This window comes from Nerophis ophidion, linkage group LG25 (genome assembly GCF_033978795.1).
Source record: "Nerophis ophidion isolate RoL-2023_Sa linkage group LG25, RoL_Noph_v1.0, whole genome shotgun sequence".
Taxonomy (NCBI): Eukaryota; Metazoa; Chordata; class Actinopteri; order Syngnathiformes; family Syngnathidae; genus Nerophis; species Nerophis ophidion.
The window spans coordinates 24,828,837-24,856,076 of record NC_084635.1 but is presented as its reverse complement, the minus strand read 5'-3'; the positions used below and the strand labels follow the sequence as shown (position 1 = coordinate 24,856,076).

Here is a 27,240-nt window from a genome sequence, read left to right as displayed (position 1 = left end):
GTTACTCTTGAGTCCTTAAGCTACTCTGAAATGGCTCCAAGTGACTTTACTGAGTTGTTCAAGTCAATGATTCGTTTTTTCAGATCTGTGCTGAGTTCCTTTGACTTTTCCATTGTCGCCTTTGTAACCAAGTCTAATAACTGCATCACATGAGCCCTATTTAAATGGATTCAGAGAAGTCAACAGGTGTCGTCAGTCATAATCACTCACATGAAGTTAAGAGACCATGCAATGAAGCTAATTGGATTTGATTGTAACTTTTCTACATTACCAAAATTGATATTGTATGTTGCTCTATGTATACTTTTGACCCAGCAGATTTGGTCACATTTTCAGTAGACCCATAATAAATTCCTAAAGGAACCAAACTTCATGAATGTTTTTTTGTGACAAACAAATATGTGCTCAAATCACTCTATCACAAAAAATAAGAGTTGTAGAAATTGTTGGAAACTCAAGACAGCCATGACATTACGTCCTTCACAAGTGTATGTAAACTTTTGACCACAACTGTATGTGCGGCCACAGAGTTGCCCTGAAGAAGACTGAGCCTCCATTGCAAATTACATTAATTTTCTGAATGTAAATTCTTTCAATAATTGACAAATACAAAAAAATTGTGACTACAGTGTTTTTTTTTTTGTCTTTCATGACTTAATGCAAAGGCAAGGGCACTCTTTCCCCTTCTCTGCTTCTTTGTCTCGTCCTTTCTTTTTTGACTTTCGTGTAACCTCTTTTTGCATTGCTCTCCAAAACCTAAGCAATGGAACCTATCAACTGGCCTCTCAATATGTCGTATCTTTCAGGAGAACCTGCCTGTCCTGTTGGAACTGTTGTTGTTGAACACACGACTGACTCTTGGGAGAAGCGAAGTGCTGCATGCCTGGATATTTACCTATTCAAGATCATGATAACATGACATCTGCTGTTTGGAGATTGCACAGGTCTATTGACAAATTGGAAGTTGCTGGCAGCTGTTTAAGATACCCCAAATCTGCCACAAATGATTGGAGGATGTGGTCAGAACTCTGGGCACTCAGATTTTAGTGATTTTTGATAAATCGCAAATTGGATAACATCAGACGTCTGCCCTCCAGCATGAATTTGAAAATCAGAAATACACAATTAGAGTGAAAAGTTTAAATTTGTTTTTGCTTGCTCAAATACGACCATTCTAATCTGTATTGTTTTCACTGGCTGCGACGTGGCAAGGTTGTTGCTTAATGATTCCCCTTGAGGACAGTGCAGCAAAGACAAAACAAATTCCTTCCCTGTCTAAAACACCTGGAGAGATGAACTCTGTTCCTACATAGCAACTCCAGGGCAACAGACAACACATACACACCATGGTCCATGGATACATATGCACACACACCCCCACCCCCGCCCCCACACCATGCATTTGCCTAACTCCTTTAGGTGAGACAAATGTCTGGAGCAGCGCCAGAATGGCAGCAGCTCCACATTCGGAGGCCCCCCCTGAAAATCCTGTTGGTTCCGGTGTCGTAACATGTGTATGAGTGCTTATCATGGCGCTAAAGTTTTTTTCCGCGCCCAGCCTTGGCTCCCATAGTAGCCAAATTGAACATTTTTATTTTTTTAACTCAACCCCCCCTTAGCCCCAGTGTTCACATATCACCATACTTTTTATGGGGCGCCGTAAGTGGCGACCCATCAGCGTTCCTGTTTTGTCTCCCTGTACAATGTACTGTATGTCTTCTCTTAACTGGGTTTGCTGAAAAATAACTTTTCTTGTACTTGTCCAATGACAAAGTTCCTTCCTTCTTTCCTCCTTGTAATGTGTTCAGCTGTTGATTTTTTTGTGGTTGTTGTATTATTGCAATTTAGCACAATTATACATCACACATAAGATTATTTTTTATGACGGTTAAATGAAACCATTTAACCGTCATAGTTGTTTTATATGGAGTTACCTCTGTGTTGACTTTCAGAGAAGTCCTGCGCATTGGGTCTGTCTCTTACATCACTTGTCCCTGCAGTTTCACCACCCAGCAGCAGTTCTGTTCCTGACTGGATGTCCCGACAAACACGCAGACATACACTCACACACTTGCCCACACATACCTCTCCACACATACATTGAACTGCCACATTGTGCAAAGCTTTTCCTTGCACCTGGCAGGCAAAACTGGGTGAGAGAAAAGCAAGAGATTGTTAGTCAGAGGAGTGATTCTCAACCTCTGTGCTGTGACACATAGTGAAACGTTAACAAGTGCGTCGTGGGAAATTATCAAAATTCCTGAACAATCAAATCCTTTTACACTACAAACCCCGTTTCCATATGAGTTGGGAAATTGTGTTAGATGTAAATATAAACGGAATACAATGATTTGCAAATCCTTTTCAACCCATGTTCAGTTGAATGCACTACAAAGACAAGATATTTGATGTTCAAACTCATAAAACTTTTTTTTTTTTTTTTTGCAAATAATAATAAACTTAGAATTTCATGGCTGCAACACTTGACAAAGTAGTTGGGAAAGGGCATGTTCACCACTGTGTTACATCACCTTTTCTTTTAACAACACTCAATAAACGTTTGGGAACTGAGGAAAATAATTGTTGAAGCTTTGAAAGTGGAATTCTTTCTCATTCTTGTTTTATGTAGAGCTTCAGTCGTTCAACAGTCCAGGGTCTCCGCTGTCGTATTTTACGCTTCACAATGCGCCACACATTTTCGATGGGAGACAGGTCTGGACTGCAGGCGGGCCAGGAAAGTACCCACACTCTTTTACAACGAAACCACGCTGTTGTAACACGTGGTTTGGCATTGTCTTGCTGAAAAAAGCAGGGGCGTCCATGATAACGTTGCTTGGATGACAACAAATGTTGATCCAAAACCTGTATGGACCATTCAGCATTAATGGTGCCTTCATAGATGCGTAAGTTACCCATGCCTTGGGCACAAATGCACCCCCATACCATCACAGATGCTGGCTTTTGAACTTTGCGCCTATAACAATCCGGATGGTTATTTTTCTCTTTGTTCCGGAGGACACCACGTCCACAGTTTCTAAATATAATTTGAAATGTGGACTCGTCAGACCACAGAACACTTTTCCATTTTGCATCAGTCCATCTTAAATGAGCTTGGGCCCAGCGAAGTCAGCGGCGTTCCTTTGTGTTGTTGATAAATGGGTTTTGCTTTGCATTGCAGTTTTAACTTGCACTTACAGATGTAGCAACCAACTGTAGTTACTGACGGTGGTTTTATTAAGTGTTCCTGAGCCCATGTGGTGATATCCTTTACACACTGATGTCGGTTTTTGATGCAGTAACGCTTGAGGGATCAAAGGTCTGTAATATCATCGCTTATGTGCAGTGATTTCTCCAGATTCTCTGAACCTTTTGATGATTTTACGGACCGTAGATGGTGAAATCCCTAAATTCGTTGCAATAGCTCCTTGAGAAATGTTGTTCTAAAACTGTTTGCTTACAAATTGGTGACCCTCGCCCCATCCTTGTTAGTGAACTACTTAGCATTTCATGGAAGCTGCTTTTATACCCAATCATGGCACCCACCTGTTCCCAATTAGCCTGCACACCTGTGGGATGTTCCAAATAAGTGTTTGATGAGCATTTCTCAACTTTATTAGTATTTATTGCCACCTTTCCCTACTTCTTTGTCACGTGTTGCTAGTATCAAATTCTAAAGTTAATGATTATTTGCAACAAAAACAAAACAATGTTTATCAGTTTGAACATCAAATATGTTGTCTTTGTAGCATATTCAACTGAATTTGGGTTGAACATGATTTGCAAATCATAGTATTCCGTTTATATTTACATCTAACACAATTTCCCAAATCATATGTAAACAGGGTTTGTAGATGGCTGGAGGTAAAAATTACTTGCAAAATTACATATCATGCACACAACTTTTTTGTTTGGCGGTGTGGAGTGAAATTTTTCTTATGTAAAATATGTGCCTTGTGGAAGGGTATGTAAAGTGGGCGCCCATAGCACCAGTTTTGGGAACCTGTGTGAAATAGTAATTTTAAACAGAGAGAATGGTTTCATGTGCTTAGATGCACGCACATACTCAGGTCTCCAAATTGTGCCCGGAGGAACAATTTTATGCCACAGATAATTTTTTATTGGCAGTCTGATAATTTTTGCTTTGTCAATGTCACCTAAAACCATGTGGCCCATCACAGCTGGACAGTCTACTTACTTCTATCCGCAGACAAAAACAAAAGATATTGCTTAATAACTTCTATTCCGTACACATCCTGAAGCAGTTGGAAACACTGGCAATGTACTGTATATCTACTTTATCTAGCAGAAAAAAACCGCACTTGGGCCAAAACCAAAGTACCTGTGACAAAATCAGGACATGCTCAATGTAGTATAACCTTATATATCCACTAAGAGGAGGTATGGGGGGATTACAGGTGTTTCTCGTTTTACGATATTTTTTGTGAGGATGTTTCGTGGCTACAAATGCACACCCATAAACAAATTTCAAACTTAATTTTGCTCCGGAAATGCGAGACTTAAGTAGAACTAGTTACAAAGCATGTTAGGAGTATGCAATTTTAGGTACCTCAGGATTTGATGTGACTACAACTCAGGGTAAGGCTGGGTGATTATATGATCATAATTGATGATCCTTTACCGTGATGAGAAGTGAGTATTTTAACTTGATCAAACATGGCAGAAAGGTTTGTGACAGTGACTAATCATGAAGTTTCATATGCCCAGTGTTGTCGGATGGAAGCTGCCTGTTTAGTGTGTGTTTTTTGCTCAAAATGTCTCTACGTTTTTGGTGGTTTTGCTGTTGTGTGACCATGGACTTTATTACCTGCTTGGTTTTTGCATTCCATTTGCTTTATGGTTAGCAATAAGTTGAGCTTCCTTGTCAGTCTTTTGTTATTTAACTCTGTTGTACCTTTTTCCCCTAATTAAAAACCTTTTGACTGCACCATGTTTCTACATCCTGAGATAAACCTATAAGCTTTTGGTCTCAACCTCTTGACTCTCACCACCATGAGTAAGGATAAAGGTGGTATCTTTAAGCGAGTTAAAAGATCTTTAAAAAAAAAAAAAAACATCTGCTCTTATGAAGGTGACAGTAATAATAACTAAGCAGCATTTTGGTCTCATTATTGAGATGGAAAGGTTGCTAATTCTTTGTCTGTAAGACCAACGCTGATTTAACACTTGGTTCATCACCGAGTGCTGCTGGGGTGTGAGGGAAGATGAAGCAGCAAAAGTTTCTTTGGCTAAGATATTAAAAGGGATAAATGTCAGGAAATGTTCTCTCTTTCTTATCATTGTTTCATTTAATTAATGTATTTGTTTTTATTATACCTGTGTTTTATCTCATTCATGTGTTTTGTGTCAGAGTGACTTAAGTGTTCATTTAGGTATGAGTAACTACTTACACATAAATTCTACTTACAGCAGGTCGTAAAAACGGATCTCGTCCGTAAACTGATGACCACCTGTATGGCACTTTACTGCAGGTATGCTATTGTCTAACATAGCTGTACACTTTCTTTCACACATTAAGTTTTTTTAGTTGTACACAGCAAGAGTCTTTTGTACAATATTGGCCAATTGGAAACAAAAATATGCCTGATTTTATTTTTCGATCCATCCATCCATCCATCTTCTTCCGCTTATCTGAGGTCAGTTCATGGGGGCAGCAACCTAATTAGGGAAGCCCAGTCTTCCCTCTCCCCAGCCACTTCATCCAGATCCTCCCGGGAGATCCTCCTAACGTGTCCAGGGTCTTCCCGTGGCCTCCAACCGGTTGGATGTGCCCTACACCAAAACGCCTCCCTAGCCAGATGCCTGAACCACCTCATTTGGCTCCTCTCTATGTGGAGGAGCAGCGGCTTTACTTTGAGCTCCTCCCAGATGACAGTGCTTCTCACCCCATCTCTAAACGAAAAGCCCCGCCACCTGGCGGAGGAAACTCATTTCAGCCGCTTGCAACCGTTATCTTGTCCTTTCAGTCATAACCCAAAGCTCATTGAACATTGGTGAGAATGGGAACATAGATCAACCGGGAAATTGAGAGCTTTGCCTTCCGGCTCAGCTCCTTCTTCACCAAAATGGATCGATACAGCATCTGCATTACTGAAGACGCCGCACTGATCCGCCTGTCGATCTCACAATTCCACTCACACACGTGAACAAGACTACAAAGTACTTGAACTCCTCCACTTGGGGCAGGATCTCTTCCCTGAATCCCGGTCGGAACTCTTTCACCCCCCGGGGGCTTGCCACCGAGGAGCTTTAGAACTACCTCGGCAACCTGAGCCCCAGAAACAAGAGAGCCCACCACAGATTCCCCAGACACTGCTTCCTCATAGGAAGATGTTTTAGTGAGATTGAGGAGGCCTTCAAAGTATTCCCTCCACTGATGAATGTTGGCTTTGTATCTATATCAGTTGTCTGTGAGTTGCGTCCAATCTGTTATTTAAACAATTTTTCAATAATTTTTTAAAATTGTGGAAGTAGAGAAACAGGTCTGTAGTTTATAAGATAGGGTACTTGAACGCACCATAAAAACACTTTTAGTCTTGTTTTCTTCTGAGTATAAAACGATCACTCAGTCTAAAAGAACACAACTTGTAGTTGCAATGTACACAAGTTAATAGCGTAGTTGCTAAGACAGCAATGTGTTTACATAATTTTAAATTGGGTTATGTCATATCTTAATGCGGAAAGACGTCAATGTCTCTTGTTTCCATGTTAGCATTTAAGCCAGTGAGCTGGCACCAGTCAGTTTGTGAGTTTATCAAAGTGCAATTATCTATCATGTTTTGTTTTTTTTCATTTCATTTAATACTAACCATTTGAAGTTTAACTGCGGTTATTATTGTTATAGTTTATTGTTACATCTCTACCCACTTGTATAATAGATTGTGTCATCAAGCCAAGAAGTTGGTCAACTTTTAAAATTCCCATGCTACCAACTTTGTACTGTATGGCTCTCAACAAACGGAACGCGGCATTAACCATCGCAATATTGCTAGGAGCATTTTTTTAAGTGAGGTGTGAGGATTATTCTGAATTTGGCGGCTCAAGAAAAGCACAGGTGGTAATAGATACAACCATCCCATAAGTCGTAATTGTGAGTCACTGTTGGGCAAAATGTAGAATAACGTGCAGTTTTTCTTTAAAAGGTACAACGTTACTGTCATAATACATAAGAATGTATTGAAGCAGGCCAACTTACGCAATCCAGACAGCATTTTGCCGTTTAGTGTCATTGTTTTCAGCTGTTTCCACTGGTACCTTGAAAACCCAACAAAAAAAGCATACACATTATCTGGAAATCTCAAAACACCCATAAAACTATAATCATTCTTGGCAGCCACAAGTGCAGACAGGGAGTGTGTTTTTTGGTGCTTAAAGCTGTTTTATGTTGGCTGAGAATAAAAAGTTTAATCATTTGTACCATTCCATTTAGTATAATAAACATAGACAAGTAATACATTTAGCATTGGGATGCACACATTCATCAAGGTCAAACTATAGTATTATTTTGCTTTGCTCCCCTCAACCTTTCTTCTTTTCTTCAGGAAAAAACTATTTGGGGAAGGAAAAGGACTAACTCATTATCTACTCAGAAGGCGATTTCTTAATTAGCAAAAGGTTTATCATGCATTCAATACTTTCCCATTAAGACATCATGGTTTCAAAGTAAGGACATCGCCGCAGGTGGGTTTGAAATCCTGATGAAGAACTACAGAGCTGATGTTAAGTGAATAGATGACAAATAGTTGTGTGTGGTTCCCTTGACTATTTATTTAACATATTCCCTTTAGCACTTCTGTAGCATTGTGAAACCAAATCTGACAATTGGAGGAACTACAACTGTGGCTGGAAATGTACATTACACTCATCAAGGGCATGAATGTCAATTAATTTGGGGATTCTAACGAATTAATATACAACATATATCTTTTTAAAACAAGAAACGCGCACACATGTTAGAATTTATTTAGAATTTTCTCTAACCCAAACAGAGTTCTGAATTATACCTACTGTGCATGCTTGAATAAATACATAGTATCCATCCATCCATTTTCTACCGCTTTCTCCCTTACGGGGTCGCGGGGGGCGCTGGCGCCTATCTCAGCTACAATCGGGCGGAAGGCGGGGTACACCCTGGACAAGTCGCCACCTTATCGCAGTACATAGTATACATTCACCTGTATTTTTTTTTTTTTTTTTTTTTTACATTCACCTGTATTTTTTAATAAGTGCAGCTGAAGTTTTTACAGTACAATGTCTTGACAAGGCCCAGTCCCATCAATGACTAGGCCTATCAATAGTGATCATAATTGCCTGCAGCGAATAGTTTCTCTTTCTCAAAATTAAACAATTCTTATTTTAAAACCATGCACATCAGTCAAACCCCAAGGACATCGGTGAAAATGTATGACATAATTTACATCAGCTTTAATATAACCTTTGTTGCCATCATGAGTGTATGTTCAAACTAGATATTGACTTATTATCAGCTGGACCGATTATTGGCGCCAATATTTTGCATTTTGACATGGACCGGGATCTGCCTTTTTTTTTGTTAATACAACAGAATTACCTGAGAACACATCAGCAGATACAATACATGATATACATATAATACTAGTATTTAGTAATACAAAAATAATTAGTGAAGTACAGTAGATAGTAATAACCACTGCTCAAGCAACAGCCACAAAATTTCCTTTTTTTAATCACTGACAAATGAAAATTACTCTCACTGCAATAATTACCTCCAAATAGGTTTTGATGTATGACTGCATATTTATATGAGTTATTGTGAGAATTCTTCTCCGGTCTGCTTGAAAGCCGGTCACCTGCAGTATGTCTCTTGTGCTCACCTGTCAAAATTTCAAATTAATTTGTTGTCCTTTCCTGGCATCTTACCGGTCCTGCTTTATTTGTTTTCGCTACTGCAGTGACCGAGTCACTCGAGAAGTCTCCGACTGCAGAATTTTCAGAGTGGGCTCATTAAAGGAGCGCGCAGAGTTTCGTGATTCAATCAAAAAACAATGCAGCAGAAACAGGTGAATATGAAGACGACAGAACTATATCTCTGCCAAAATCCAATCTTTGTGTAAATATCTTGATAAATACGAGACATTTTATATAAGTAAATTAGAGCATTCAACAGCTCAGACATTTTCATACTTTCTGTAACATCGAGGAAGATATGATGTCAGCCAGCTGGATAAATGTCTCAACTAGAGATATCCGATAATGATTTTTTTGCTGATATCCGATATTCCGTTATTGTACAACTCTTAAATACCGATTCCGATATCAACCAATAACAATATATACAGTCGTGGAATTAACATATTATTATGCCTAATTTTGTAGTGATGCCCCACTGGATGCATTAAACAATCTAACATCCATCCATCCATTTTCTACCGCTTATTCCCTTTTGGGGTCGCGGGGGGCGCTGGCGCCTATCTCAGCTACAATCGGGCGGAAGGCGGGGTACACCCTGGACAACTCGCCACCTCATCGCAGGGCCAACACAGATAGACAGACAACATTCACACTCACATTCACACACTAGGGCCAATTTGTGTTGCCAATCAAGGTACATGTCTTTGGAAGAGGGAGGAAACCGGAGTACCCGGAGGGAACCCACGCATTCACGGGGAGAACATGCAAACTCCACACAGAAAGATCCCGAGCCTGGATTTGAACCCAGGACTGCAGGAACTTCGTATTGTGAGGCAGACGCACTAACCCCTCTTCCACCGTGAAGCCCAACAATCTAACAAGATTTTCCAAAATTAAAACAACTCAAGTTATGGGGAAAAAAATGCCAACATGCTACTACCACATTTATTATTGAAGTCACAAAGTGCATTATTTTTTTTAACATGCCTCAAATCAGCAGCTTGGAATTTGGGAAATGCTCTCCATCACAGAGCATGAGGAGGTTGAGGTGGGCGGGGTTGGGGGGCTAGCGGGGGGGGTGTATATTGTAGTGTCCTGGAAGCGTTAGTGCTGGAGGGGAATCAGGGTATTTGTTCTGTTGTGTTAATGTTGTGTTACGGTGCAGATGTTCTCCCGAAATGTGTTTGTCATTCTTGTTTGGTGTGGGTTTACAGTATGGCGCATATTTGTAACAGTGTTAAAGTTGTTTATACGGCCACCCTCAGTGTGACCTGTATGGCTGTCAAACAAGTATGCGTTGCATTCATTTGTGTGTGTGAAAAGCCGTAGATATTATGTGCCGGCACGCAAAGGCAGTGCCTTTAGGTTTTATTGGCGGTCTGTACTACTCCCTATGTCCGTGAAACATTCCGTACAGCAGCGTTTTAAAAAGTCATGAATTTTACTTTTTGAAACCGATACTGATCATTTCCGATATCACATTTTAAAGCATTTATCGGCCGATATTATCGGACATCCATAGTCTCAAATATAAGCTACATGAAGGAGCCCAAAAATGTTTGTATGCAAATGTTTGCAATATTTCAGGGTTTCGCATGTGGAAACCTTACAATGTATTAAATCATCCATCCATCCATCCATCCATCCATCATCTTCCGCTTATCCGAGGTCGGGTCGCGGGGGCACCAGCCTAAACAGGGAAGCCCAGACTTTCCTCTCCCCAGCCACTTCATCTAGCTCTTCCCGGGGGATCCCGAGGCGTTCCTAAACCAGCCGGGAGACATAGTCTTCCCAACGTGTCATGGGTCTTCCCCGTGGCCTCCTACCGGTTGGACGTGCCCTAAACACCTCCCTAGGGAGGCGTCCGGGTGGCATCCTGAACAGATACCCGAGCCACCTCATCTGGCTCCTCTCAATGTGGAGGAGCAGCGGCTTTATTTTGAGTTACCCCCAGATGGCAGAGCTTCTCACCCTATCTCTAAGGGAGAGCCCCGCCACCCGGCAGAGGAAACTCATTTCGGCCGCTTGTACCCGTGATCTTATCCTTTCGGTCATGACACAAAGCTCATGACCATAGGTGAGGATGGGAACGTAGATCGCCCGGTAAATTGAGAGCTTTGCCTTCCGGCTCAGCTCCTTCTTCACCACAACGGATCGGTACAACGTCCGCATTACTGAAGACGCCGCACCGATCCGCCTGTCGATCTCACGATCCACTCTTCCCTCACTCGTGAACAAGACTCCTAGGTACTTGAACTCCTCCACTTGGGGCAGGGTCTCCTCCCCAACCCGGAGATGGCACTCCACCATTTTCCGGGTGAGAACCATGGACTCAGACTTGGAGGTGCTGATTTTCATTCCGGTCGCTTAACACTCGGCTGTGAACTGATCCAGTGAGCGCTGAAGATCCCGGCCTGATAAAGCCATCAGGACCACACCATCTGCAAAAAAGAGATCTAATGCCGCGGCCACCAAACCAGAACCCCCTCAACGCCTTGACTGTGCCTACAAATTCTGTCCATAAAAGTTATGAACAGAATCGGTGACAAAGGACAGCCTTGGCGGAGTCCAACCCTCACTGGAAACGTGTCCGACTTACTGCCAGCAATGCGGACCAAGCTCTGACACTGATCATACAGGGAGCAGACCGCCACAATAAGACAGTACGGTACCCCATACTCTCTGAGCACTCCCCACAGGACTTCCCGAGGGACACGGTCAAATGCCTTCTCCAAGTCCACAAAGCACATGTAGACTGGTTGGGCAAACTCCCATGCACCCTCAAGAACCCTGCCGAGAGTATAGAGCTGGTCCACAGTTCCACGACCAGGACGAAAACCACACTGTTCCTCCTGAATCCGAGGTTCGACTATCCAGTACACCTGAATAAACCTTACCGGGAAGGCTGAGGAGTGTGATCCCACGATAGTTGGAACACACCTTCCGGTCCCCCTTCTTAAAGAGAGGGACCACCACCCCGTCTGCCAATCCAGAGGTACCGCCCCCGATGTCCACGCAAGGCTGCAGAGTCTTGTCAACCAAGACAGCCCCACAGCATCCATACGCCTTAAGGAACCCCAGGCGTATCTCATCCACCCCCGGGGCCTTGCCGCCGAGGAGCTTTTTAACTACCTCAGCAAGCTCAGCCCCAGAAATAGGAGCCCATCACAGATTCCGCAGGCAAGGAAGACGTGTTGGTGGGATTGAGGAAGTCTTTGAAGTATTCCCTCCACCGATCCACAACATCCGCAGTCAAAGTCAGCAGAGCACCATCCGCACCATACACGGTGTTGATAGTGCACTGCTTCCCCTTTCTTAGGCGGCGTATGGTGGTCCAGAATCGCTTCAAAGCCATCCGGAAGTCGTTTTCCATGGCTTCCCCGAACTCTTCCCATGTCCGAGTTTTTGCCTTTGCGACCGCTAAAGCTGCACACCGCTTGGCTCGTCGGTACCCGTCCACTGCCTCCGGAGTCCTATGAGCCAAAAGAACCCGATAGGACTCCTTCTTCAGCTTGACGGCATCCCTCACTGCTGGTATCGTCCAACGGGTTCTGGGATTACCGCCACGACAGGCACCAACAACCTTGCGGCCACAGCTCCAATCAGCCGCCTCGACAATAAAGGCTCGGAACATGTTCCACTCGGACTCAATTTCCCGCACCTCCCTGGTGACATATTCAAAGTTCTTCCGGAGATCGAATTGAAACTCTCTCTGACAGGAGACTCTGCCAGACGTTCAAAGCAGACCTTCACAATGCGCTTGGGCCTGCAAGGTCTGTCCGGCATCCTCCCCCAACATCGCAGCTAACTCACAACCAGGTGGTGATCGGTAGAAAGCTATGCCCCTCTCTTCACCCGAGTGTCCAAAACATGAGGCCGCAAATCCGATGATACAACTACAAAGTCGATCATTGAACTGCAGCCTAGGGTGTCCTGGTGCCAAGTGCACATATGGACACCCTTATGTTTGAACATGTTTTTTCTTATGGACAATCCGTGACGAGCACAAAAGTCCAATAACAAAACACCACTCGGGTTTAGATCCGGGCGGCCATTCTTCCCAATCACGCCTCTCCAGGTTTCACTGTCGTTGCCAACATGAGCGTTGAAGTCCCCCAGTAGTACAAGGAAATCACCTGGGGGAGCACTTTCCAGTACTCCCTCGAGTGTACCCAAAAAGGGTGGGTACTCTGAACTGCTGTTTTGTGCATAAACACAAACAACAGTCAGGACCTGTCCCCCCACCCAAATGCGGAGGGAAGCTACCCTCTTGTCCACTGGGTTGAACTCCAACGTGCAGGCTTTGAGCCGGGGGGCAACAAGAATTTCCACCTCAGCCCGTCGCCTCTCACTGCCGGCAACGCCAGAGTGGAAGAGAGTCCAGTCCCTCTCGAGAGAACTGGTTCCAGAGCCCTTGCTGTGCGTCGAGGTGAGTCTGACTATATCCAGCCGGAACTTCTCTACCTCGCGCACTAACTCAGGCTCCTTCCCCCCCAGTGAGGTGACGTTCCACGTCCCAAGAGCTAGCTTCTGTATCAAATTGTATAACATTAGGTAGATGGCGAGTTATTGTGATGTAGAGAAATCCCATATTTTCACCAATATTTCCAAAAGATTTGTATTGCATTGAAATGCAAATGCTGACACTCTTCTCCCCTGCAGCATAAGACATATGTACTAAACGTGTATGTGAAATACCCTGATATTTTTCAGTGCTAAATTAACCACAACATTCCGCCACATTTAAAGGGGAACATTATCACCAAACCTAAGCAAGCGTCAATATATACCTTGATGTTGCAGAAAAAAGACCATATATTTTTTTAACCGATTTCCGAACTCTAAATGGGTGAATTTTGGCAAATTAAACGCCTTTCTGTTTATCGGTCTTTTACCGATGACGTCAGAACGTGACGTCACCAAGGTAACACACCCGCCATTTTCATTTTCACATTACAAACACCGGGTCTCAGCTCTGTTATTTTCCGTTTTTTCGACTATTTTTTGGAACCTTGGAGACATCATGCCTCGTCGGTGTGTTGTCGGAGGGTGTAACAACACTAACAGGGAGGGTTCAAGTTGCACCACTGGCAAGAAATCTGCCGCCAGACCCCATTGAATGACCGGCGATGCTAAGGCAGACATGGCACAGAGATGTATGGATAACCTGCAGATGCATTTGCAACGATTAAGTCAACAAAATCACAAAGGTGAGTTTTGTTGATGTTGTTGACTTATGTGCTAATCAGACATATTTGGTCACGGCATGACTGCCAGCTAATCGATGCTAACATGCTACGCTAATCGATGATAACATGCTATTTACGCTAGCTGTATGTACATTTGAAACTAGATACCCACATTTAATGTGAAACAAACACTTACCAATCAACGGATTTAAGTCTCTCCAGTGTCACAAGATGCGAAAGTCCTGATCGTTTGATCTGCACATTTTACCGGCGATGCTAATAAGGCAGCCATGCTATGGGCCACCTCATTAGGTACAGCCACGCTATGGCCGAATAGCGTCAATAGCTTCAATTTCTTCTTCAATTTCGTTTTCGCTATCTGCCTCCATACTCCGACCATCTGTTTCAATACATGCGTAATCTGTTGAATCGCTTAAGCCGCTAAAATCTGAGTCTGAATCCGAGCTAATGTCGCTATATCTTGCTGTGGTAGCCACCATGTTTGTTTGTATTGTCAGCCCTGTATGACGTCACAGGGAAATGGATAGTGGTTTCGAAGATAGCGAAAATAAGGCACTTTAAAGCTTTATTTAGGGATATTCCGGGACCGGTAAAATTTTGAAAAAAACTTCAAAAAATACAACAAGCCACTGGGAACTGATTTTTATTGTTTTTAACCCTTTTGAAATTGTGATAATGTTCCCCTTTACAGTATTGTTGCCACTGGTCCGATGTGTCCTAAAAAAATCATACTATACTATAGTTCATGTTTAGCTAACTTTTACTGCAAATGAATATTAGCTCAAAATATTGGTTATCAGCCTCATTGACTACTAATAATCAGTTTTGGTATCGGCCCTGAAAAAAACAAATCAGTCGATCACTAGTTCAGACCACAATGCTCACCATAACAATGACTTATAAAAGAGAATATAGTGTGCTGGAACAGCAGCACCTTAAAGAAGGACTCCTTCAGCCTGGGAAGGCATGGAGTGGCACAGCCTGTTGACAATTGCGGAGAGAAGATCTCTGAACAAACTGTCAGCCATCACAGATGATAAAAGGCGCCTTCTGCACGCCTTCATAAATGCACAGAGACGTTCAGTCAGTGACAGGCTGTTCCTCCCCAGGAGCAAAACTAACAGACCTAAAAACTCCCCTGTCATCAAAGTGTATAACTACCGTATGCGGGAGGGAGAGGGCAGTAAATCGAGGGAAGATGGGGATGTGCACAGCGACAATGTGCAATAATATGTATTTTTGCCTTGTTTATTATTATGAGTAAACACATATTTTCCATACTTATTTATTATATTTGATCTATCGTATTTTCCACGCTATAAGCCGCACCTAAAAACCACAAATGTTCTCAAAAGGTGACAGTGCGGCTTATAACCCGGTGCGCCTTATATATGTATTAATATAAATATTTATTTTCATAGAGTTTAGGTTTCGCAACTACGGTAAACAGCCGCCATCTTTTTTCCCCGTAGAAGAGGAAGCGCTACTTCTTCTACGGTAAGCAACCGCCAAGTTAAGCGCCCGCCCACCTGGAAAGAGGAAGCGCTTCTTCTTCTACGGTACGCAACCGTCAAGGTAAGCACCCGCCCCCGTAGAAGAAGAAGCGTGCGGCTAATCCGATTCATTTCATTTGTGTGTTTCTGTAAAGAGGACCACAAAATGGCTCCTACTAAGAGACACGCGTACAACGCAGAATTCAAACTCAAGGCAATAAGTCACGCAAAAGAACACGGAAATAGAGCAGCAGCGAGAGAATTGAACATAAATGAATCAATGGTGCTTAGGTGGAGGAAGCAACAAGATGACCTGCGCCAAGTAAAGAAGACAACACAGAGTTTCTGAGGGAACAAAGCAAGATGGCAACAGTTGGAGGACAAACTGGAACAGTGGGTTGTTGAGCAGAGAGCAGCAAGCAGAAGTGTTAGTAACATCACTATTCGAATGACGGCAACAGCGCTAGGAAGCGAACTTCACTTGGATGATTTTAAAGGTGGTGCTTCTTTGTGTTTCCGGTTCATGAAAAGACGCAATCTCTCCATCCGCACACGGACTACTATTTCACAGCAACTGCCAAAAGACTTTCAAGAAAAGCTGGTTACTTTCCGCGCATATTGTAAAAACAAGATAGCTGAAAAAAAGATCCGGCCAGGAAGGCAGGATTCGTGGAACTGCCGGACAACAACAGCGACACTGACTCTGATGACTTAGACGAGACGGAGCCCGCCATTTTGGATGCCGTATTCGCCCAATTTTTTAATTCAGACACCGAAGAAGAAAAATTCGAGGGATTTATGGATGAGGAATAACTTCTGAAGGTGAGCTTTAAATGTTTATTTTGTGTGCTGTGACATTAACGTTTGAGCAACGTTGAGTTATTGATGTTGCTATTGCTCTGCAATATTTTGAGTGTTACTATTGTTGTGATTGCACATTTGCACACTGGTTTGTATTATTAAAGTTTGACTGACCTATCTGACTGTTTTATTGACATTCCCTTTAGCGCAGCGTGGGCGCGGCTTATGACCCAGTGCGGCTTATAGGTTAACAAAGTTTTTAAATATGCCATTCATTGAAGGTGCGGCTTATAACACGGGGCGGCTTATAGCGCGGAAAATACGGTATTCTATGTGCAGTGCTGCTATAGTCACCCTCTTGTATACTGTATAAAGACTTGCTGCTTTTGGAACTTAAATTTCCCTAAGACCACACACCTCTGTGTTACAGTACTTCTGTCCTGTGTGCATACATTTATTACAAACCCTGTTTCCATATGAGTTGGGAAATTCTGTTAGATGTAAATATAAATGGAATACAATGATTTGCAAATCCTTTTCAACCCATATTCAGTTGAATGCAGTACAAAGACAAGATATTTGAAGTTCAAACTCATAAACATTTTTTTTTTTGCAAATAATAATTAACTTATAATTTTATGGCTGTAACACGTGCCAAAGTAGTTGGGAAAGGGCATGTTCACCACTGTGTTACATCACCTTTTCTTTTAACAACACTCAATAAACGTTTGGGAACTGAGGAAACTAATTGTTGAAACTTTGAGAGTGGAATTCTTTCTCATTCTTGTTTTATGTAGAGCTTTAGTCGTTCAACAGTCTAGGGTCTCCGCTGTCGTATTTTACGCTTCATAATGCGCCACACATTTTCGATAGGAGACATGTCTGGACTGCAGGCGGGCCAGGAAAGTACCCACACTCTTTTACTACAAAACCACGTTGTTGTAACACGTGGCTTGGCATTGTCTTGCTGAAATAAGCCGGGGCGTCAATGATAACGTTGCTTTGATGACAACATACGTTGTTCCAAAACCTTGTATGGACCATTCAGCATTAATGGTGCCTTCACAGATGTAGTGCCCATGCTTTGGGCACTACTACACCCCCATACCATCACAGATGCTGGCTTTTGAACTTTGCGCCTATAACAATCCGGATGGTTATTTTCCTCTTTTTTCCAGAGGACACCACGTACACAGTTTCCAAATATAATTTGAAATGTGGACGCGTCAGACCACAAAACACTTTTCCACTTTGCATCAGTCCATCTTGGATGAGTCTTGTTGATAAATGAGTTTTATTTTGCATAGCAGAGTTTTAACTTGCACTTACAGATGTAGCAACCAACTGTAATTACTGACAGTGTTTTTATGAAGTGTTCCTGAGCCCATGTTGTGATATCCTTTACACACTGATGTTGGTTTTTGATGCAGTACCGCCTGAGGGGTCAAAGGTCCGTAATATCACTGCTTACGTGCAGTGATTTCTCCAGATTCTCTGAACCTTTTGATGATTTTACGAACCGTAGATGGTAAAATCCCTAAATTCCTTGCAATAGCTCATTGACAAATGTTGTTCTAAAACTGTTCGACAATTTGCTTAGAAATTGGTGACCCTCGCCCCATCCTTGTTTGTGAATTACTTAGTTTTTCATGGAAGCTGCTTTTATACCCAATCATGGCACCCACCTGTTCCCAATTAGCCTGCACACATGTGGGATGTTCCAAATAAGTGTTTGATGAGTATTTCTCAACTTTATCAGTATTTATTGCCACCTTTCCCAACTTCTTTGTCACGTCTTGCTGGCATCAAATTCTAAAGTTAATGATTATTTGCAAAAAAAAAAATGTTTATCATTTTGAACATCAAATATGTTGTCTTTGTAGCATATTCAACTGAATATATGTTGAAAATGATTTGCAAATCATTGTGTTCCGTTTATATTTACATCTAACACAATTTCCCAACTCATATGGAAACGGGGTTTGTACATTTGTTTTTTTTAGTTTTGCCTATCATTCTCAATCATTAAAAGGCAAGAAAATAGATGTATTTTTTAGTGCATTCTAACATGTAAATAAACGCAAGAAAAAGTCTGCTTGCAATGGAGTCGATGGGAGGTCTTCTATTCAGCCCTCTAAATAACTTTCCATCCAACCATCCAAAAAAATGCCAACAATTCTCCCTTTACATTTTGTATTAACCAAATATTATTGATATTGTTATTATAAGTGCTAACACAGACTTACTATTATAGGGGTTCAATTATCACAGAGCGCTAACTAACTTGTGCTGCTATATTGACATCGGCTGGTAAACTGCTTTATCACCACAGAGCTTGTGAAAAGTTTTTTCTGTATCATTAATGCCTCTCACATTGACACTAGGATAAGGATATAATCCGACAAGTTGAGTTAAGTTGAGTTTCAGTTTATTTGGAACATGCAAGCATACAGCATGATACATCACAATATCCAGTTTCTCTTTTCAACATGTTCGAAAAGGAGTAGGAAGAAGCAGAGCTTATTTAATCCTACCCCTTTTCTTTTACATAACAGTTGCTAAAACTTTTGTTCACTTCCTGTTCTCAATCTATTAACAATATATTCCATAAGTAATCACAATAAAAATAAATAAGTAAATAATGATTGGTAAGTAAGTTATATTTCATATGATGAGATAAGTACAGTAAGATTATTTTGAGAATGAAAGAATGGATGGATGAAATACATTCAGAATGTTTATCATGTTTCTTCTTCTTTGTACTTTGTAAACACTTTAAGTTTGAAGGGTTTCTTGAAGTGGATCATATTAGTACATTGTTTGATTGCTTTGCTTAATCCATTCCATAATTTAATTCCAGATACAGACATACTGAAGGTCTTAAGTGTTGTACGTGCGTACAAATGTTTTAAATGGATTTTTTTTCCAAGATTATATTTTTCCTCTTTTGTTGAGAAGAATTGTTGTATATTCTTGGGTAGCAGGTTTTATAGTTTGCTTTGTGTATCATTTTAGCTGTTTGCAAATTCACTATGTCCTGGAATTTCAGTATCTTTGATTCAATAAATAAAGGATTTGTATGTTTTCTATATCCAACATTATGTATTATTCTAACTGATCTTTTTTGTAACCCCGTTAGTGGATTAAGTGTACTTTTGTAATTATTTCCCCATATTTCTACACAGTAACTCAGATATGGTGACACTAGCGAGCAGAAGAGAATATGAAGTGATTTTTGGTCTAGAACATGTTTTGCTTTATTCATTATTTACATGTTTCTTGCTAATTTATGTTGTATATTTTTTACATGAGATTTCCAGTTCAATTTATCATCAATCATTATACCTAGAAATTTGGTTTCATTTACTCTTTCAATTTCTCTTCCGTCCATTTGTATTTGTGATTGACTTTCTCTTCAACTGTTACCAAATAGCATTATTTAGTTTTACAGAGATTCAACGATAGTCTGTTTTTGTCAAACCATCTTTTTAATTTGTTAATTTCTTCTGTTATTATTTGTATTATCTTCTGTGTGTTCTCTCCTGAACAAAACGCTGTAGTATCATCCGCAAATAATACTAACATCAGACATTTTACAGTAGGTGATGTTCTAATTATGTTTGTCAGCTCTCATGATGTCCGCAGTGATTTGTAATCATTGATCTTGTCGAAGGAATAAGCGAACGTCGTGATAAGTTTTTTAGATTTAATTTATGAACAGCCATATTTAAAAATAAGCATAATACGTAAATATTTTAATTATGAATGTGCCTGTTAGTACATTATATATATAATTACAGTGTGTATATAAAAAGATTATAGAGGTGTTTGGATGTTAACAAGTTTTTAATATCTGTGTTCGTCACAAATATAATAGGAGATTTTATTATCCATACGAATACCCCGTCAGACCCTCCGTGCTTGGTGCTCCAGACTATAATTGATAGCTGTGGTCTTACACAGTGGGAGTACACTAGAGTAATGTCCGATTATTACCGTATAAAATTTGAAGTTCTGACTCATTGTCAACAAGCTAATAATAATAGTAATAGTAATGTAGCAGCTGCTAAAGCAGTAGCAGCCGCTACATTACTGCTGCCACAACTACGACTCTTGCTGGCCTATTGCCTTCGGTATTGGCATCATTATCTATCAATAACCTCACTAACAACTTTAACGATGTTCAGCGCAACGACATTGATAGTATAGCACCGCTAAAGGTAAAAAAGGCCCCTAAAAGGCGTACCCCCTGGATCACGGAAGAAACCAGAGCTCTTAAACTATCAAGTAGAAAGGTGGAACACAAATGGCGTACGACTAAACGTGAGGTCTACAATCAAGCATGGAGTGAGAGTTTAATAACTTATAAATACGCTCTTACCACAGCTAAAACAAACTACTCCAATTCAATAAAAATTATCCAAAATATTTGTTTAATACAGTAGTGTCGCTAACCCAACAAGGAACTTCTCCAAGTAACTCCACCCACTTGGCTGATGACTTTATGTAATTGTTTACTGAGAAAATTTAACTCATTAGATAGGAGATTAAAGATTTAAAAAACGTGTTCCAGTCCCAATTACTGTAACGTATCATTTTCGGGTCTCCCTATGTCTAGCATTAAAAGATTACAGTTGGTACAAAATGCGGCTGCTAGACTTGACAACGACAAGAAAGTTTGTTCATATTATGCCTATGCTGGCTTCCTGTGCACTTACTGTATATGACTTTAAGGTTTTACTACTTACGTATAAAATACTAAACGGTCTACCTCCATCTTATCTTGCTGATTGTATTGTTGCATATGTGCCAGCCAGACATTTGTGTTCAAAGACCTCTGGCTTATAGTGATTCCCACAGCCCAAAAAGTAGAGTGTTTTCTATTCAGGCTCCAATTGTCTGGAAAGCCTATCGCTTGAAGTTCTTACTCATTAGAGATGCTACCTCAGTAAAAGCATTTAAGTCCCATCATAAAACTCACTTAAACACTTATACAGCCTAACCTTTAAATAGGCCTCCGTTTAGACCAGTTGATCATTTTCTGCTCTGTCCCCCTCTCCTGCATGGAGAGCTTGTCAGGTGGCGACAGATCAGTTTCCACGGAGGATGCGCTTGCTGTTCCAGGTTGGGACCTAGGATGGACCCCTCCTCTTTGCACCAGTTTGTCATGTCTCTGCGCTGCTGACTCGTCTACATACAAGAGGATCCCCTGCTGGCCTCACTATGAACTGGACTCTCACGTTATTAACTGTATCCACTCGGCATCCATTGCACCAGTCACCCAAGTGGGGTCCATATCTGCGGTCCCTTTCAAGGTTTCTCGTGTTCCCCATTGGGTTTAGTTTTTTCTTTCCCCGATGTGGATCTGAGCCAAAGATGTTGTTGTGGCTTGTGTAGCCCTTTGAGACATTTGTGATTAAGGACTATGTAAGTTAACTTTGATCGATTGATTGATTGATTTTAAGCTCTTCAAAGGCAGAAAAGAGTGACTCCCATAGGCTTCATTGTAAGCCGACTTGTGTCACATTTATTTCCTAGGTAGATTGCATAAAAAAGAAAAATATATATGTGTTTGTCATATTGTGAATGATAACCAAAATTTAAAAAAAAAATTGCAATTCTCCTTTAAGTCGAGATCGACATGCTTTACGAGCATGATGGAATGCTTTTGTCGAGAAAACATTTAATACCCAATTTCTATTAATAATCAGTCAGAATGTGTTGAAGCATCAACTTTCTAAATGTTGCTGAACAACAGCAACATAGTTACTGTCTGGTTAAACTGCATTAAAATACGACTTTGTGTTCATTGCAAATAAGCTTAAAAATAAAAGCTTATATAACCTGAAGTCTTCTCACATAGCAACAAACAAAATGCATTCTATTAAGTTAAAATTAAGGTCCCATCGATAGTCACATACACATTATCCCCATGTTCACCCCCTCGGAGGTGAGGAGAGCAGTGAGCAGCAGCAGTGGCCGCGCTGGGGAATCATTTTGGGTGATTTAACCTCCAATTCCAACCCTTGATGCTGAGTGCCAAGCAGTGAGGCAAAGGGTCCAATTTTTATAGTTTTTGGTATGACTCGGCCGGGGTTTGAACTCACGACCTTACAGTCTCAGGGCAGACACTTCGACCACAAGGCCACTGAGCAGGTTTAATTAATTATTCTTTTAAAGATTGTTAGCAACCGGGAAAATGTTTTGAACTTGTACGAAATATGTCATTAGTCGTTATTCAATGTAATCAAGACATACTACAAAATGACCACAAAAGCGGATTAGAAAAGACAGAAAGACATACTATTTGCCAATTATACTGTATAGACATTTAAAATACTGACATTTTATGTAAATGATAATGTTTACATGTGTGCAAAATGTACCTTTTCTCCTTTTGTGCTGCTTAGAATGTCTGTTTTGGACTCCAATGCCATAATGTAATCTTGATGAGAGAGCATGCCTGCAGTCTGAAACTTTTCTGCCCATTCTGTGTCACCTTCACTCCCGAGTAGGGATCCAGCCGGCAATGATGGACCAACCCACCACAGTCCAAGTCCTCCCTCACAGGACATTGACGGTCCCACAGCAAAGCCTCTGGGTAGTAATGGGCAGAGAAATGAGGCAAGAGCAGAAGGACTTGGCGGGGCAAGGCAAGCCATCACTCTGTAAGAAATAGATGTGATCTATTATGTTGCCAATAGAATCCATTCACTGTAGAAAAAAAGTGCTATATATTATTTTTGTTCAACGCTTATTTTGATACAGAAGTTATATTGAATAGTCTGCGATGAGGTGGCGACTTGTCCAGGGTGTACGCCGCCTTCCGCCCGATTGTAGCTGAGATAGGCACCAGCGCCCCCCGCAACCCAAAGGGAATAAGCGGTAGAAAATGGATGGATGGATAGATATTGAATAACATTACATCTTACACTTAGGCAAATTATTATGTCTGAAAAGATGTAGTTAAAGCATATTAAATCCTAACAACCCATCATTTTGCAAGAAAGCCGCGTTTTAGCATTTGACAAGGTTGGGGTTAGCAACCCGCGGCTCTCGAGCCGCATGTGGCTCTCCAGCACCACCCTAGTGGCTCCTGGGAGCTTTTTCAAAAATGTATAAAAATGGAAAAAGATGGGAGAAAATACATTTGTTGTTTTAGGAATGTTTCTGTAGAAGGAGAAACATAACGCAAACCTTCCTAATTGTTAGAGAGCCCACTGTTTAATATGTTTGTGTTTATGCTTTACTAATGACAGTATTTGGCCAGCGCCGTTTTGTCCTATTAATTTTGGTGGTCCTTGAACTCATCCTAGTTTGTTTACATGTACAACTTTCTCCGACGCTGCCAAAGAAAGACGTGTTTTGTGCCACTCTTCCTTTGTCTCATTTTGTCCAAACGTTTTATGCTGTGCGTGAATGCACAAAGGTGAGCTTTGTTGATGCTGTTGACTTGCGTGGAGCGCTAATAATCCATGCTAAGATGCTATTTAGGCTAGCTATATGTACATAGTGCATTGTTGTGCCTCGTTTGTAGGTATATTTGAGTTAATTTAATTTCCTTTACTTATGTCCTCTATGTATTTAATTTATATTTGAATGTCTAATGACACATTATCTGTATTTAATATTGGCTGCATTAATAATTGTGTGTCATGTTGTACCAGACCACAGCAAACATTATCATATTCTTCCAAACCACAACATACGTTACCCAGCTTGCAAAGATTGTAATACTTCATATAGAAGAAGACAGTCTGTCCTTTCCTTTAACTTGGACACACCCATCTGTACCTTTGGCAGTTTTAAACCATAAATTTACAGGAGTTACCTCAACCTCTATGACACTTTCTTAATGTGTTGCCTTCTTTATAACACTTACATAAGGCTTTTAACTTTTTGCGGCTCCAGACAGATTCGTTTTTTTGACTTTTGGTCTGACTATTTCGAGATGTTGGATTGCCGACCCCTGGACTAGGTTAAAGCGGTATTATGTAAAATGAATAAATGTTACTAACATTTTTCAGAACACATTTGGTCAGTAGAGGTCTGGTTGTTCTAAAGCTCGTAGCTCAAAATTATACTGTATGCCAATTATACTGTAAATACATTTAAAATAGTGACATTTTATGTAAATGATCATGTTTACATATGTGTAAAATGTACCTTGAAAAAGTTTCATAGTTCAATGTTTTATCCATCCATCCATCCATTTTCCACAGCTTATTCCCTTTGGGGCCGCGGGGGGCGCTGATGCCTATCTCAGCTACAATCGGGCGGAAGGTGGTGTACACCCTGGACAAGTCGCCACCTCATCGGAGGGCCAACACAGATAGACAACATTCACACTCACATTCACACACTAGGGCCAATTTTAGTGTTGCCAATATCCCCAGGTGCATGTCTTTGGAGGTGGGAGGAAGCCGGAGTACCCGGAGGGAACCCACGCGTTCACGGGGAGGACATGCAAACTCCACACAGAAAGATCCCGAGCCTGGGATTGAACCCTGACCACTCAGGACCTTTGTATTGTGAGGCAGACGCATTAACCCTTCTGCCACCGTGAAGCCCTCTTATCATTTAAAAATATGTATTTTTTTTAAAAAAAATTTCTATATACTTATTTTGAGAATCAACCGGTTTTCCTCTACCAGTACTTGCAACAGGAATAAATACAAACTTAAAGGCCTACTGAAATGAGATTTTCTTATTTAAACCGGGATAGCAGGTCCATTCTATGTGTCATACTTGATCATTTCGCGATATTGCCATATTTTTGCTGAAAGGACTTAGTAGAGAACATCGACGATAAAGTTCGCAACTTTTCGTCGCTAATAAAAAAGCCTTGCCTGTACCGGAAGTAAAAGCCGATGTGCGCGTGACGTCACGAGTGTGAGGGCTCCGCAAATTGATTACAACCATGGCCACCAGCAGCGAGAGCGATTCTGACCGAGAAAGCGACAATTTCCCTATTAATTGGAGCAAGGATGAAAGATTCTTGGATGAGGATTGTGAGAGTGAAAAACTAGAAGAAAGAAAAAAAAAGACAGGGCAGTGGGAGCGATTCAGATGTTATTAGACACATTTACTAGGATAATTCTGGAAAATCCCTTATCCGCTTATTGTTTTACTAGTGTTTTCGTGAGATTATAAAGTCATACCTGAAAGTCGGAGGGGTGTGGTGACCGCCAGTGTCTCTGAGAGAAGCAATCGAGGAGCCAAGAAAGTCGCAGCTGCCTATTTGACAGCTGCAGGAAGAACGACACAAGCTCCGCTCATGTTTACGGCAAGAGCCGAATTACCACAATTTTCTCACCGAAACCTGCGTTGGACATGTTGTAGAGAAACATGTTCGCTTGACCGCTCCGTTCCATATTAAAGCTTCACAACAAACAAAGAAACACAGGCTGTGTTCGTGTTGCTACAGCTGGACGAAATACACCGCCTTCCACCAACAGCATTCTTATTAGTAGTCTCCATTATTAATTGAACAAATTGCAAAATATTCAGCAACACAGATGTCCGGAATACTGTGTAATTATGCGATTAAATCAGACGACTTTTAGCCGTGAGTGGTGCTGGGATAAAATGTCCGCTACAACCAATAACGTCACAAGCACGCAACAACATAAGCGTCATCATTCCATGACGTTTTCAACAGGGTTTTTCGCGGGAAATTTAAAATGGCAATTTAGTCAACTAAAAAGGCCATATTAGCATGTGTTGCAATGTTAAGATTTCATCCTTGATATATTAACTATCAGACTGCGAGGTCAGTAGTAGTGGGTTTCAGTAGGCCTATAAGGCTCCAGCACCACCTTGCAACCCCAAAAGAGACAGGCTGTCAAAATGGATGGACGGATGTTAATACTGAAAATACAGTAATATGTTTGTCTCCCGGCTGGCCTGAAAACGCCTCGGGATCCCCTGGAAAGAGCTACACGAAGTGGCAGGGAATAGAAAAGACTGGGCTTCCCTGCTTAGGCTGCTGCCCCCGCGACCCGACCTCGGATAAGCGGAAAGAGATGGATGGACAGAAATATGTAACGCAGGGCAAAGCTATTTTTGGCCAGCCAAAACACCCCCAACACGGCTCTGCCACTAACATAAAAAGAGTTTCATAAGAACCGGTAGCATCTTCGTTTGTTTAAATTGTTGCCATATTTGACAATATGGCACATGTATGTATATTCTTATATCGCCGGTGGGCTGTTAACAATAGAAGGGTTGACTAGCTAACTTGACACAGACAGTCTAAAGACACGTGCTTCCATTATTTTTGTGACATAAAACAATATTACGGACATACTTGGAATGTGTCTGTTGTCTTTCATAGCAAATTGGTGAAGTGAACCCGTTTAATTTCTTCCCATTTAAACTCCGGAAAAGCTTTCATTATCCAGCAAGAAAAAAAATCCAAGAAGAAGTCCTCATCAGTACTGGTCCGACTGGAAATGTGCTCACCTATTTAGTGTTCCGCCCAAAATAAATCGTCATTTCATGACTTCTTTTTAATTCACTGACTAAATACAAAAAAAACTTATTTGGTCTCCAGACTTAACGAAGTGCTCAGACGAAGATCTACTTTGATACTCTCCCATTAATTGTGCCCCAAAAGTTTAAACAGAAAGTTTGGGCTTCATTGTTATGAACAACACTGACATCTAGTGGCAAATTGAAACCAATGCAGCAGCTCTCGGTGAGGGCCTGAAGTGCAGACACAACAAACATTGCTGTATAGTTGGAAAAAATATTAGGGTGACCCGTTTTTCGATCTTGGTGCTGCTCTCCCTTAATCGTTGTAATATTACGAAATACAACACATGCCA

The 27,240-nt window shown here is 41.2% G+C and overlaps 1 protein-coding gene across 2 annotated transcripts in view; it reads right to left on the bottom strand.

Annotated features, from left to right (window-relative positions):
- Window positions 1-26,862, bottom strand: part of znf408 (zinc finger protein 408) — a 64,949-nt gene extending 38,087 nt beyond the window's left edge. Inside the window, exons 1-4 of one of the 2 annotated variants that reach the window (XM_061887030.1) lie at window positions 26,721-26,862; window positions 22,798-23,077; window positions 7,214-7,272; window positions 1,935-2,149 (exon numbers count right to left, since the gene is read on the bottom strand). In XM_061887030.1, the coding sequence (XP_061743014.1) occupies window positions 1,935-2,149; window positions 7,214-7,272; window positions 22,798-23,073 (550 nt within the window). In that variant the 5' untranslated portion in view covers window positions 23,074-23,077; window positions 26,721-26,862. The remainder of the gene's footprint in view (window positions 1-1,934; window positions 2,150-7,213; window positions 7,273-22,797; window positions 23,078-26,720) is intronic. The other variant, XM_061887031.1, reaches the window with a different exon arrangement.
- Between the last annotated feature and the right edge of the window lie 378 nt (window positions 26,863-27,240).